At 41.9% G+C, this 14,591-nt stretch overlaps 1 protein-coding gene across 1 annotated transcript; it reads right to left on the bottom strand.

Annotated features, from left to right (window-relative positions):
- Positions 1-2,027: 2,027 nt before the first annotated feature.
- Positions 2,028-5,189, bottom strand: LOC141259415 (transmembrane epididymal protein 1A-like). The gene is made up of 2 exons (XM_073675354.1): positions 4,803-5,189; positions 2,028-4,589 (listed from the first exon to the last, which is right to left on the bottom strand). Exon 2 carries the CDS (start codon positions 4,482-4,484, stop codon positions 3,627-3,629), a length of 858 nt encoding a protein of 285 aa, XP_073531455.1. The 5' UTR covers positions 4,485-4,589; positions 4,803-5,189; the 3' UTR covers positions 2,028-3,626.
- Between the last annotated feature and the right edge of the window lie 9,402 nt (positions 5,190-14,591).

Genomic DNA, 14,591 nt, shown 5'->3' with positions numbered 1-14,591 from the left:
GATAAACAACTTTGTTTCAAGCATGTGATGCTCATTCAAACTCACCCGTGGCAAGTAACAGGTGTGGGCAATATGAAAATCACCCCTAAAAAGAGGAGAAGAGAATTGTCTGAGGACTTGAGAACAAAAAAAGTTGAACAATATCACAATCTCAAGGTTACAAGTCCATCACCAGAGATCCTTTGTCCACTGTGCTCAACATAATCAAGAAGTTTACAACACATGGCACTGTTGCTAACCTCCCTGGAAGTGGACAGCAGAGAAAAATTGATGAAAGGTTGCTATGCAGAATAGTCTGGATGGTGGCTAAGCTGCCCCATAAAGTTCCAAAGAAATTAAAGCTGTCCTGCAAGCTCAGAGTGCAGCAGTGTCAGTGCAAACTATCTGTCGACATTTGAATGAAATTAAACTATTTGGTGGGAGACCCAGGAGGACCCCAATGCTGACATAGAGACATAAAAAGCTAGCCTGCAGTTTTCCAAAATGTACGTAAGTAAGGCAAAATATTTCTGGAAAAGCATTATGTGGACAAATGAGACCAAGATAGAGCTTTTTGATAAAGTACATCATTCTACTGTTTACCGAAAACTGAATGAGTCCTACTGAGAAAAGAACACAGCACCTACAGTCAAATATGGTGGAGGTTCAAAGATGTTTTGGGGTTGTTTTGCTGCTTCTTGCACTGGATTCCTTGACTGTGTGCAAGGCATCATGAAACCTGAAGATTACCATAGGATTTTAGGTCACAATGTAGTGCCCAGTGTCAGAAAGCTGGGTTTGCGTCCTTGGTCATAGGTCTTCCAGCAGGACAAAGACCCCAAACATATTTCAAGAAGCAGGATGGAAACAAAGCGCTGGAGAGTTCTGAAGTGGCCAGAAATTAGTCAGGATCTAAATCCCATTGAACCTCTGTGGAGAGATCTTAAAATTGCTGTTGGGAGTAGGCGCCCTTCAAATATGAGAGACCTGGAGCAGTTTGCAAAATAAGAGTTGTCTAAAATTCCAATTGAGAGGTGTAAGAAGCTTGTTGGTGGTTATGGGAAGCGATGGATTGTGCAGTTATTTATTCCAAAGGGTGTGAAACCAAATATTAAGTTGAGGGTGCCAATAATTTTCCAGTATATACGAAGGAAATAAACATGAGTATAACAAAACATGTGTAATTCCAATAATTTTCTGAGAGAAATGCTTCATTTTGTGTAACAATTTCAAGGATGCCAACGATCTACTGGAGTAATTGGGTACAGTCCCTGGGGACAGCCTCAAATTTTTTTTTTCTTTTTTAGCCTTTTAATGAATTCATAATAAAAAATGTTTGTTTTTAATCACTCTCTCCAAGACCTGTTGCTGGATACTTACCTCTATTGTACAGAACGATCTTGTATAGATTACTCAGTGCAAATTGCTTACTTTCGTCTGCTTATGTAAACAGGCATTCAAGCGACCGCCGATCGGTCATATCATGCCGCTAGTCCGTATGTGTAAACGGACCCTAGCATTTAACTATCCTGTGGATAGTTTATAAATATCTGAGACTGGAACATTTCAAAGTTACATAAAAACATGTTAGCAAATATAACTTTTAGTATACTGTTACAATATTTTTTTATTTATATTCTATCCAGCCATTTCTTCATTATATATCTGTTTCTGGAAAAGCTGGGTGCTAACAAGTATGGCCACCAACTCTGTCACATAGTTACCACCTAGACTGAATGATTGAATTGGACCTAGTCGTGTTGCCGGAACCCACTACTTTTGTGCAACTCTACATAACGAGACAGATTTGCTATTTAGGAGTCTGGAAAACTTGCATGATAACCCTTGAGAGAGATGTATTTTCAGCTATCTTGGTTTCAGCACCAGTTTCCAAGATGTACCCTACAGTAGTAACTGGCTAACCAAGGTGTTGAAAGCCATCGCACAAACAAGCAACTTGTAGATTTATATAGAATTTGATCTGTATCCATAGCAGGGAACCTCCAAAACTATGGATCCAATATATTAACCAAAGAAGGGAAACATAGTTCTTGTTTTACGTAAGCTTCTTTATTCGTTGTATAAAGGATTGTCCCCAAATATCAAATGTACTTTACATTTTCAAGCTTTGCAATTTACAAGATTATAAGCTTTCTTGTCAATACATTGAATTGTGTCTACAGCCAGAGACTCAACACATGCCCCTGATTGATGGTATCACCGCATATCATTATACTATTATCATAGCACTATAACAATGATAATCATTTACTTCTCCATTTTTAATCTGTTCAGTGGTTGAGGTGTTGAGTGTTTAGTGTCGTCTCACATTACAAAACATTCACAACTACTATCCATTCCATTCAGTTATTGATTTACAGTATGTACACAGTATATTACCCTGCCAGTCACATTACGCTTAGTGCAGGGAGTGTATTTCAGGATACTGGCACCTGTTTGCACACAGGGATATTACGTTATCTCACTCCATCCCCCAACAATTCATGTCAACGTTCATGTCCACATCTGAGATAAGACAATAGGTGTGGTTTCTAATCTAAAGATGTTTGTGTACCACAGCTCTAAAGCCTGCCAATCACATTAGACCATAGGTCGAACCTGTCGATATTGGTGGGGTCAGCCATCATTAGTCTAATGTGTATGGTGTATAAGGAACTTAATTTTTATTTGTCATTTGCGGCTTCCTACTATTAACAGCAAGACTATGAATTCCTGTAACAAAATATTTATTGTAAAACTATTTTTTTTAAAGCGGACCTGTCACCAGGTCGAAAGTTGAGTTTTTGCTCTTATTTTTTTTTATTCCTGCCTCTCCCCTCAATATTCCTTTTTTTTTCTTTTCTTTAAATCCAGCATATGGTTTTTAGAGATATAGGCTTTTTTATTTAGTTCACCAAGTATACTTTAGCGATCTTTACCAAGTGGATGTTGTTCACAGGATTTTCTTTAGGATACTCTACATTATTGCCCTGTGAGCAATGCTCCCTTGGTAAAGACCATAAAAATTAGCATATTGGGCGCACTAAATGAAAAGGCCTGTAACTCTGAAGTCATATGATGGATTTACAATACAAAACAAAATGTAATACCGGGGAGCATTATTAATAAAATAACAACTGGACACTTTTGACCTGCTAACAGGTTTCTTTAAATCTCAGCCTAATATATCAAAGAATATCATTTTTTTTCCATTAAATCTGTGTATATGTAAGTGTACTGTAGTGTGAGTGTATTAATATATTCACCGACCGCTGCTTTCTCCGGGATCCAGCGCCTTTCTGCTCCTATTCTCAGTGGCATCACCGCTCTTCAGACTCTCCGGGTCAGTCCACGTTCTATACGTGAGCCGGAAGTCTCTTTTACAATATACGCCTATAGCGCCTCGTTCTGACGCTCTATAGACTTACATTGAAAAAGTCACTTCCGGGTCAAGCAAAGCGCAGTGTGACCTGGAGAGTCAGTAGAGTGGAAACGTCACTGAGTAGCGGAGCAGAACAGCGCTGGATCCTGTAGAAAATGACATTAGGTGAGTAGATTAACACACACATACTATACTACATGCACATATAGACAGATTTAATGAAAAAAATATTCATAGGAGTGCCTCTTTAAACAAATAAGTGAAATTACAATTCTTCCTCTCCCTCCTCTCCAGTGAGCTTTGCTAATTCTGCTTTATCTCCAGCTAGCTGATAACAATCTCTTCCTAATCTGTTACCCCAGCGCCTATGCACAATAAGTGTTATCAAAAATAATACACCCATTAGCCCTGCATCCAATGCCAAGTGCCAACAGTAAAAGGTGGTGAGAAACATGAGATTTGCAGGGTCTCCGGAGTCCCAAGCATGGCCTGTTGGTGGAGAATATAAAATAAAAGCAGCATGAAGCAACCATGTCCCTTGTACAGTCACTAGCCAAGCTTTAGTAAACCAGAGTCGGCGGTGGTCTGGCTGCCAGATTTCAACAATCATTATCAGACTAGTCACAGCAGTAGTCAGAAGTAGGAGATGGTGGACTTGTACCTCTACTGCCTCTTTCCCATGACCATGGAACTTAAGGAGCAGAGTTGTGATGGAAAAAGCAGCAGTCACTCCAGCGTGTTCAAGCAATGGGCAACGTTTCTGGAGACACGACTGACTCACAATATCCAACACCCCACTTAGACAGAAGTACCCATACATGGTGGCATGTTGCCATTCACTAGGGTGTTGAAAGCGATATTCAGGGTCATCTGATCGGAAGAAGCGTAATTTCTGAACTCCCGGAGGAAAGAAAAACTCTGCCATAACAGCCATGAAGCCATAAATCAACTTCATTATTGCTTCTATGGGCAATGTCTTCCAGAATTTTTTATTTTTGTTGTTGCGAGGGCCATATTGAACTCGACATCCATTTAACACCATCCAGGAGTAACGAATAGCATATAGGAGACCAAAAGATAAAAATGCTAGCCCAGGTGAGATGTGTCCAATAAAAGTCCCCATTGTAAAAATGTGAAGGCTACTACTGTATAACTAGATTGATGTAATAAAAAAAATGGGTCAAAAGGTTCTCTAGTTCCTTAATTCTTCAGTGTGGAGAGTCATTTGCTGAAAGAAAAAAAAAAGTTAGGATACAGAAATATCATCTCAACGGTTATGCCCTTGAAAGAATGTAAGTTTGCAGACGCAAGAAGTCACTGAAGTTTAAACTTTTAGAACTTGACACAGAGCAAATATTCTAGTTAAATACCCAAATTTAGAAGGTAAAATGATCAATGTACTTCACTTAAAATAGGTTCCAATGAGTTTCCAAAAACCCACCTGCAATTCATAAAATCTGTGTTGGAAGCAGTACCATTCCAATTGACAACAGTGTTGCTTTATCCCTTTCTAATCTGTCCTTCTGTGATCACTCTGGTTCCTCTGCAGTACAGCAATCTCAGTAATCAGTCCTTGGTATATTACAGTTTCCTAGAGATGTGTCTGTGCAGCAATATTCGCTCTTGAGTAGTAAAGTGAATTATGTTGTTGAGCTTGTCAGGTTCACAGCAGCCTCCTTGGGAATTTTTTTCAGTGCACCAAAGTGCCCAGGTAAGCTAGTGAGTAAATGGTGCGAACAGTAACTGAGAAATATGAAGCATCGCCTCTCTCACGGACATCAGTGTGCAGAGTGACAGGATTATAGACACCTGCCGTCACATGAACACACCCAGTAAGGTGGTACAGATCCTATCATAATTACATAACTTCGAAAGGGTGTGTGGCAGAGACTGTGGACTGGTGACAGTAATTGTAATAGTAAAGCAAAAGACATGTTAAGGAAAGGAAGGACACGAAGCTTAACAAGAGAAATGCGTAAAACAAAACAGGTTTACGTATCAGAGATACTTGTGGAACATATTTAGGAAGTAAGCTATATGCATTTTTATATATATATATATATATTAATTTTACACCCGAAGCCTAAAGCCACAGAGAAACAGGGGACAACACTCCTCCAGGTAAATGGCATTTCAATATTACTAGCTATATATGAGATAAGTCAGCAGAGAAATGAAACACATAAATAGAGAAGTCATATAGTGAAATTTCAAGTACATCTTAGTACGCTTGTAACCAATCTTCTCTGCCATCCTGTCTGGGTACACCTTACATTTTAGGAAGTGGGAGGTTTCCCAGGTAAAATAAAGTACAGAAGGCAGAAAAAGGAAAAAGAGAATGAGCAGTATAGAAGGGAACGAGGGAAGAGAGGAAAAAAGAGGAGCATGTCCTTTTAGCCCTATATAACAGGGAGTAAGGCACAATACAGACATCCTGAACAGGGTCGCAGATGCTGCGTACACCTAGAGGTCTCTGACAGAACAATGCAGAACTTCGGCGTATTCCTGTGATTGTTGGCATTCCACCCAATAGAACCATGTGAATTTCTCATATAAATCATGTAATGCTAAGGAGAGGTCTTCCATGTGCATCACATCATTTATCGTTGAATGCCAGAAAGCCATAGTGAGAGAAACTATTTTTTTTTGTCTCCAAACAAAGCTTTTACAAATGGGAAGGGGAATCTTGCAATGGTGCAGGAGAAGAAGGGATGGATTCATATCTATCATTAAATCTGTAACCTTGTGTATCAATGTATCACCTTCTTAGTATGCCTCGAAACTGGAGCTAGAAACAATCTCCAAGGACAAGGTATAGTGAAGGACGAAAGTGAATCCCTGCTTTGTTAACTGAGGTCTGAATTGAAATAAGTGACCAATAATTTGTTTTCTTTTATCTAAGTCTTGAAGACAGGGTAGTCAAGTCTAGATAAGAAAAAAGGATTACCTAAAATTAGAAGTTTATGAGATCCCCAACTTTCAGGATATCTTCGCCTCTGGAGGTCCCAGGCGGGAGATATCATTGTCATGTTTCCCATCATGATTTTACCTTTCTATAGAGATGAAACATGGCATGGATAGCATAATTCATCTGACACGATATTAAGTTAAAGGTCTTCGGCGGGTCTTACAGTGATGTGAGTGAATGAGTTATGTTCGTCCCTTCGCTATGACGCTGAAAATATATCTCCCATAATATCAGATTGATGCTAACTCCAATATTCATCACTGACTGCTGGCTTCAGAGCATCTGAGACAAATCCTTTAAACAGAGAAAGCTGATTCCTTTCAGCACACAAATCCTAGACTTAGTGACCAGCTCTCAGAGCATATGTCTGCTGTAATTACCTGTTCATGGCAGGAAGTCCTACTTCAATTGAAGTTGAAGTGTCGGCTCTTTTCACTTTCATAGTTATAATTTGTTTCTCACTTCCCCAGTTAAAATTAATCCCTTATGTTCATCGTGAGGGTGATATGTCCCCTCTCTCGTGAGATGTGTTTATGGATTTTACAATTTTTCTTTACGACACCTCCCCTTTTAGAGGTGGCATGGGAGAATGATTTACAGATCATCTACCAAGCCCATCTCATCGCACAACCTCCCTGGATTGCACAATACCCTCTCCTTCTTGGACTCGGAGATGGACTTCTCTGTAGGGTCACCCAGCACCTCAAGACTAGTATCCACAGGCAATGTTGTCTGAAGTTCCTGGCTAGAGGTAGCCAGAACTGACGTTAAGGCCCCAACCTCACTGGACCTGCTCTGGGTCCATGACTGGTTCTGTTTATCCCTCTAAATGATGAAGGTCCAGAAGGCAGCATTGCTTTCTGGGAACTCTGACTGCGGCTGACAGCATCAATGTACGCTGCCTCCCCGGGGTATAATACCTTACCAACATCCTGACAGCATATGGGTACCACTTTCTCATCCTCCCCTAATATCTCATAAGGAGTGCTAATCATGGGGCAGCTACTACCGGCCATGTCACGATCCGTCGTGACACTGGCCAGCAGCATGGGACCACCTACTTCATAATCGCCGTGCCTGTTTAGATCGCCCTTAGCACTGATGCTGGCTCCTTTTAGGAGATCCTCAACAGCATCACTCTGCAGCGTGACATGGCTGAGTTCTCTCATACAACGAAACACATCATCATGCATCATATTGACATTCAAGTTATCGATATTTGAATAAAATGAAGTGCCAGATCAGGGAGGGTTGTCAAGAATGTGTTGATTGACCAACCGTCCCAGATTAATCCCCAGTAAAACATTTGTGGGGAGGTTCTCGGACACCTCAACTTCCTCAACCCTCTCCCAGCACAACAATCAAGGAAAACGCATCACAAAGATTGGTGGACACTCCTAATCCCGGTGATAGTCAGGGTCTTCCCAAGGATATTGTCTTCAGGGGACAGAAATCCAGGGCGGATAAGAGTTCATTTTGCATCGGTGTCCTTTAACCCCATAATGACGTCAGCCACAGTAACTGACTGCAAGTGATCACAGGCCCTCCCAACCACCCCAGCCACAAAAAGAACAGCTGCATTAGGCCCCTGGGCCTTGGATGTGGGGTTATTTTGTCTCTCTGTGCAGGTGATGCTAATATGTCCAGGTCGGTTGCAGGTATAGCACTGGCAGGAGTCAGATGTCGGCTGAGTACTGGGAGATGGGTTGAGAGCCCCCAAAAAAGTGTTGAATAACTGTTTGTGAAGTAATCCTGTTTTTCAAAGTTGAGGGCTTACTCGAGTTTGAGAATTGTTTGCTTGAATGGGGTGAAGTCTTCCTGTGAGTGTGTTTTCTTCAAGCGCTGCTCTGCAACCCTGGACACTTGCCAAAGCTTTTTTTGTGAAGTTGGTGTGCCAGGGTTGTCTATTGATACATCACCCTTTGCTATCCACAAGAGGCGTGACCGAGTCAATAGCTGATGCTTCTGTAATATTGGAGAAAACGGTGGCTGTGTCATGAAGTGAGTAAATGGTGGACAGTGGTAAAAAAGAGTCAGAAAGTATATGAGGGTCAAGGTGTGAGAGGTTTCTCGGGGGATGTGATAGCTGCTGGACTTGGGAGGCAGGCAAAGAAGACAGGCATCATAAAGTGAGTAGATGGTGGTAAGATAGGGGGAGAGGTGAGGTTACATAGAGAACAGAGACAGATGAAGATGCGGTTTTGTGTATGTTCGTCTGCGTAGGTGGATATGGAGGACCATTGTGCGAAACCAAAGAATGAAGCAAATGACAAGAGTTTGGAAGCAGCCAACTTTGGGGTTATCATTCGGGATGTTGAAGTCACCCAAAATGATGGTGAGAATCTCAGAAGAGAAAAAGTGAAGAGGCCAGGTGGAAAAGTGGTCGATAAAGGCAGTACCTGGGTCTGGAGGTCAGTATATGAGATCTACTTGGAGGTTGGAGGGAGGATGAATACAGACAAAGTGCATTTCAAAAGACGGGAGGATAAGGAAGGGTAGAGGGTTGGGTTGAAAGCACAGTTGTTAGAAAGGAGAAGGCCAACTCCTTCACCATGTTTATGGCCAGGGCGAGGAGTGTCGGTGAAGTACTTCCCGACCTTGGATGTACTGGGTACGTTCAGGCAATTTTGTGGGCACTACTCGCCGCTGGGTGTTCAGCTAATATCATAGCGGACACCTACCACTCACTGCCAGGAGCGGTGCTCGCACTGCTCCCAGCAGTTTAATCCCCTAAACGATATCGATCGCAGCATTTAGAAGCAGTGAAAGGGAGGGGGCCCCCCTCTGCCTTCCTATCTGCGTCTGCCATCCGATAGGGTCACTAGGCTCTAGCCAGCTTGTTAGACCATGCTGAAAGCAGACTAACAGTTATAATGCATTGCAATGCATTATAACAGCGATCAGACTGCTGAAAGTGAAAGTCTCATGAAGGGACTAAGTAAAAAAGAAAAAAAAATTGTAAAAATATAAAAAAAATAAAAAATTACAAAATAATAATAATAATAATAATAATAAAAATATACCCATAAATTAGTTTTTTATGTAAAATAAATAAAAAATTACACGTATGGTATAGCATTGAACCGCATAAAACTGTCACACTAGTTAATCCCTTCAGTGAACACCATGAAAAAATGGGGCAAAAAACTATGCTTTTTCATCATACCGCTGAACAAAAAGTGGAATAAAATGCGAATATGAATGTAAATAAAAATAGTATAACTGAAAATGTCATCTTGTCCCGCAAAATACAAGCCACCATACAGCTCCATCAGTGGAAAAATAAAAAAGTTATACAATGATGTAAAAATAATTATTTTTCCAATAAAATAGTTTTTATTGTGTAAAAGCGCCAAAACATAAAAAAAAGTATAAACGAGGTATCGCTGTAATCGCACTAACCTGAAGAATATAGCTGTCTTATCAATTTTACCACACGCAGAACGGCATAAAAAAATAAATAAATTCCTGAATTGCTGGTTTCTGTTCATTCTACCTCCCAAAAATTGAAATAGAAAGAGATCAAAAAACGATATGTGCACGAAAATAGTACCAATAACAACGTCAACTCGTCCTGCAAAAAACAAGTCCTCACATGACTCTGTCGGCAAAGTATGAAAAAATTATAACTCTTAAAATATGGCGATGCACAAACTTGTTTTTCGAATAAAAAGTGTCTTTCAGTGTGTGACAGCAGCCAAACATAAACAAACTATATAAATATGGTATCGCTGTATTCGCACCGACCCGAAGAATAAAGTCGTCTAATCATTTATACTGTACAAGGAATTGCGTAAAAAATAAAGAAAACCAATTCTTCACCTGCTGTTGATTTTGCCTCCCAAAGATCACAGTAAGGCTCGGCTCACATTCATCCTGCGCTCTGCACTGAGCTCTTACACCGGGGTTTCCGTGTAAATCTCTGAAACAAGTGATTCAGAGGGAACCCCCGGCAGAAAATTCCCTATAATGAGGCAGATTGGGAACTGGATGCCGTCTGGCCTATGATGAGGTGGTGTCCATCTTTTTAGGCGTGCATAAAAGTGGTCGACCACAGTTTTGTGCACCTCTGAAAAGGAGACCGCTGAACAGAGGCCAGATGGAGTCCAGAGTAACTGTGCTGCCTCATTATAGTGAATGGATCCCTCAAGGTTTCATCTGAATCACGTCATTCGGAGATTTAGATTGAAACCCCGATGTACAGTAAGTGCTCAGCGTAGAGTGCCAGATAAATGTGATCCCAAATGTTATGTAAAATGTTCCCAACAAAAGCTTCAAATCAATTCACAAAAAAAGCCTAATCCCCACTCAGGTCCGTCATCTGTTAACGGAAATTTAGGGGGCTTCCACGTTACTGGTAGAACAAAGGCTCTGGAAAAGCGAAATGCTTCCTCAGCCCCCCAAAAAATTCAGCAAGTTCTGTGCTTCCAAATCCAAATGCCCTCCTCCGTTCTGAGTCCCAGTGTGTCTAAACCACATTTAGCGTCCACATGTTTGGCATTACTGTAACGATGAAAGCCCGCCTAATTTACAGGTGTGGGTCTCCAGAAGCATGACCTGGGCAACGTACTGGGCACTACAATGGCAGTTTGCAATCTTCACTTAGCAACATCCACTGCTGCTTGTCTCTGGAAAACACCCAGTCAAAACTGTTACTACACCTGTAGATAAATTCCCAAAGGGGTATAATTTCCAAAATAGAGTCACTTGAGGGGGATTTTGCTCTTCTAGCACTTAAGGGCTCTGTATATGGAGTCCGCAAACAATTCTAGGAAAATCTGCGCTCCAGAGAGGAAATAGCAATCCGTCCCTTCTGAGTCTCACCGTATGGCTAAGCAGTACTGTACAGCCACATATGGAGTATTTCTACATTCAGCAGAAATTGTGTAACAAATTTTGGTGCCATTTTTACCCATTTCCTCGTGTGAAAATGTAAACTCTGGGGCTAAAACAAAATTATGGTGGTAAAAATGTATTTTTTTTTCTTCACTGCCCAATGGTATAAAATTCTGTGACACACCTGTGGTGTCAATCCCTGCACCCTTAGATTAATTCATTGAGAGGTGTAGTTTGTAAAATGGGGCCACTTATGGGGTTTCTGCTGTTCTGGCACCTAAGGGGCTCTGCCAATGTAAAATGACACCCTCAAACCATTCCAGCAAAATCTGAACTCCAATATGGTGCTTCTAATAAAAATAATAATTTTTATTTATATAGAACCAACATATTCCGCAGCACTTTCCAATTAAGTAGGGACATGTACAGACAAAAAAAACAATTCAATGTATCACATTTCAACAGTTACAGGAGGAATGATGGCCCTGCTCGCAAGCGTACAATTTACATGGAAATGGGGGGACACAATAGGTATAACATGGTCATCAGCCAGTATCTGTCTAAGAGCAGTTACTGTGTGCTATTTGGTGCATGGAGGATGTGGAGACAGATGAATAGGCAGGAGCAGATTAAGATTAATATTTAGGAGGGAACAGGGGAGAGTTAGGTTGGTGAGTTGAGGTGATAGGCTTGTCTAAACAGATGTGTTTTAAAGCACGTTTGAAGACATGGGGGCTAGATATTAGTCGGATCATTTGGGGCTGTGCATTCCATAAAACTGCGGCATGAGAGGAGAAGTCTTGGAGATGGAGGTGTGAAGTTTGGATTAAGGAGGATGTTAGTCTTAGATCAGTTGCAGAATGGAGGGCACGGGAGGGGTTATACACAGAAAGGAGGGAAGAGATATAGGGCGGTGCAGAGCTGTGGAGAGCTTTGTGGGTGAGAGAGATGAGTTTGTATTGTATTCTGTAGTGAATGGGTAACCAGTGCAATGACTGGCACAGGGTAGAGGTGTCGGTGAAATGGCCTGATAGAAATACGACCCTGGCTGCTGCATTCAGAATGGATTGGAGAGGAGAGAGTTTGTTTAGAGGGAGACCGATTAGAAGAGAGTTGCAGTAGTCCAGACGAGAGTGAATAACAGCGACAGTAAGAGTTTTTGCAGTATCAAAGGTGAGAAAAGGTCGAATTCTGGAGATGTTTTTAAGGTGCAGGTGACATGAGCGAGTGAGTGATTGTATATGGGGAATAAAGGAAAGTTGTGTGTCAAATATGACTCCAAGACAGCGAGCTTGCTGCTTGGAAGTTATGGTGGCACCACCCAAGGAAACTGAAAAGTCAGGTATACATAGGTTAGTAGAGGGAGGAAAAACAACGAGTTCAGTTTTGGAGAGATTCAGTTTCAGATAGAGGGAGGACATGATGTTAGAGACAGCGAACAGACAATCACTGGTATTTTGTATTAGAGTGGGGGTGATGTCAGGTGAAGAAGTGTATAGTTGGGTGTAATCAGCATAGAGATGATACTGGAAACCAAATCTGTTGATGGTTTGTCCAATAGGGGCAGTATACAAAGAGAAGAGGAGGGGACCTAAGACTGATCCTTGTGGAAGCCCGATAGTGAGGGGAATATTAGAGGAAGAAAAGCCGGCAAAAGATACCGTGAGGTCAGAGATAGGAGGAAAACCAGGAGAGAACAGTTTCCTTGAGGCCTATTGAGCATAGTGAGGAGGAGCTGGTGATGCACAATATCAAAAGAGGTAGAGAGATCTAGAAGAAACAGCAGGAAGTAGTGACCATTAGTTTTAGCTGTTAGTAGATAATTAGAGACTTTAGTGAGGGCAATTTCAGTACAGTGTGAGGAGCGGAAACCGGATTGTAAAGGGTCGAGAAGAGAGTTATCTGAGAGATAGCGGATTAGATGGGAGTGGACCAAGCGTTCCAGGAGTGTAGAGATGAAGGGAAGATTAGAGACGGTCTGTAGTTAGCAGCGCAGTTCTGGTCCAGAGATGTTTTTTTAAGTAAAGGGGTTATGATTGCATGTTTGAATAAAGAGGGAAAGATACCCGAAGAAAGACGGAGGTTAAATATTTTAGTTAGGTAGGTAGCGACAGCTGGGGGAAGGGACTGAAGGAGATGTGAGGGAATAGGGTCACTGTTGCAGGTTGTAGGGCGAGAAGAAGCAAGGAGTCTGGTCACTTCTTCTTCTGTGACCGTCTCGAAGATGGAAAGTGAACTTGAGGTGTGGGAGGGAAGGGGATCCAGACTCTGAGGGGATTGTGCAAAAATGTCTTGAAGGATATGATTGATTTTTTGTAGGAAACAAGTGGCCAGATCGTCAGTGCTTAGGTTGGTGACAGGGGTCTGTACTTTAGGGCTCAGGAGAGAGTGGAAGGTTTCAAAGAGTCATTTAGGATTGTTGGCTAGAGATGTGATGAGAGTGGTAAAGTAGACTTGTTTAGCCAGATGGAGAGCAGAGTTATAAGTTTTGAGCATGAACTTATAGTGGATGAAGTCTTCTGCCAAAAGTGATTTTCTCCACAGACGCTCAGCACACCTTGAGCAACGCTGGAGAAAACGTGTTTGCATCGTGTGCCAGGGCTGCCATCTATGCCAGGTCATTCTGCTTGTAGCAGGTGCTGTTTCATCCAGGGCACTCTGCAATGTGTTGTTATAGTGTGACAATGCTGAGTCTGGACAGGAGAGGGAGAGGATGGGAGCTAAAGATGACTATAGATTGTTCATAAGCTGCTGGGTATTAATGGCACATAGATTTCTGTGTGTATGGTAAGTGGGGATGTCCCGGGTGAGGAGACCGTTCTTGACAGAGAAGGAAAGAAAGTTGTGGTCAGAGAGTGGTAGAGGGTAGTTAGTAAAGTCATGCAGCGAGCAGAGTCATGAGAAGACCAGGTCCAGAGTATTCCCGTCTTTATCTGTAGGAGAGTTAGTGAGCTGTGAGACGAATGAGGCCTTTAGAGAAAGAAGATGAGAGGCAGATGGGGAAAGAGGCTTATCAACAGGTATGTTAAAATCCTCTATGATGAGAGTGGGAATATAACAGGATAGGAAGTGTGGAAACCAGGTGGCAAAGTGTTCCAGAAAGTGATAGAAGGGGCCTGGAGGGCGATATACAACCGCCACTCGCAGGGAGAAGGGTTTGATGAGTCTAATGGTGTGGACTTCAAAGGAAGGAAACATAAGTGAGGGAACCGGGTGGATGACCTGGAAAGCACATTGTGGTGAAAGGAGAAAATTGGCACCTCCACCTTGTCTTCTCTCAGGTCTGAGGGTATGTGAAAACTGTAGCCCATCATACGAGAGAGCAGCTGCGGCCGTTGTGACAGACTGCTGGATCCATGTTTCAGTGATAGCCAGAAGGTTAAGGGAATTTGAAAGGAAGAAATCTTGGATATAGCGTTTATTGCG

This window comes from Phyllobates terribilis, unplaced genomic scaffold, assembly GCF_046119375.1.
Source record: "Phyllobates terribilis strain yellow unplaced genomic scaffold, ASM4611937v1 Scaffold_3__8_contigs__length_932513732, whole genome shotgun sequence".
Taxonomy (NCBI): Eukaryota; Metazoa; Chordata; class Amphibia; order Anura; family Dendrobatidae; genus Phyllobates; species Phyllobates terribilis.
Note: the sequence above shows the minus strand (reverse complement) of the source record. Positions and strands in the feature narration are given on the sequence as shown.

Coding starts and splice junctions, on each gene's coding strand:
- LOC141259415 (XM_073675354.1), bottom strand. CDS start 4,484: ATGGGGACTTTTATTGGACACATCTCACCTGGGCTAGCATTTTTATCT.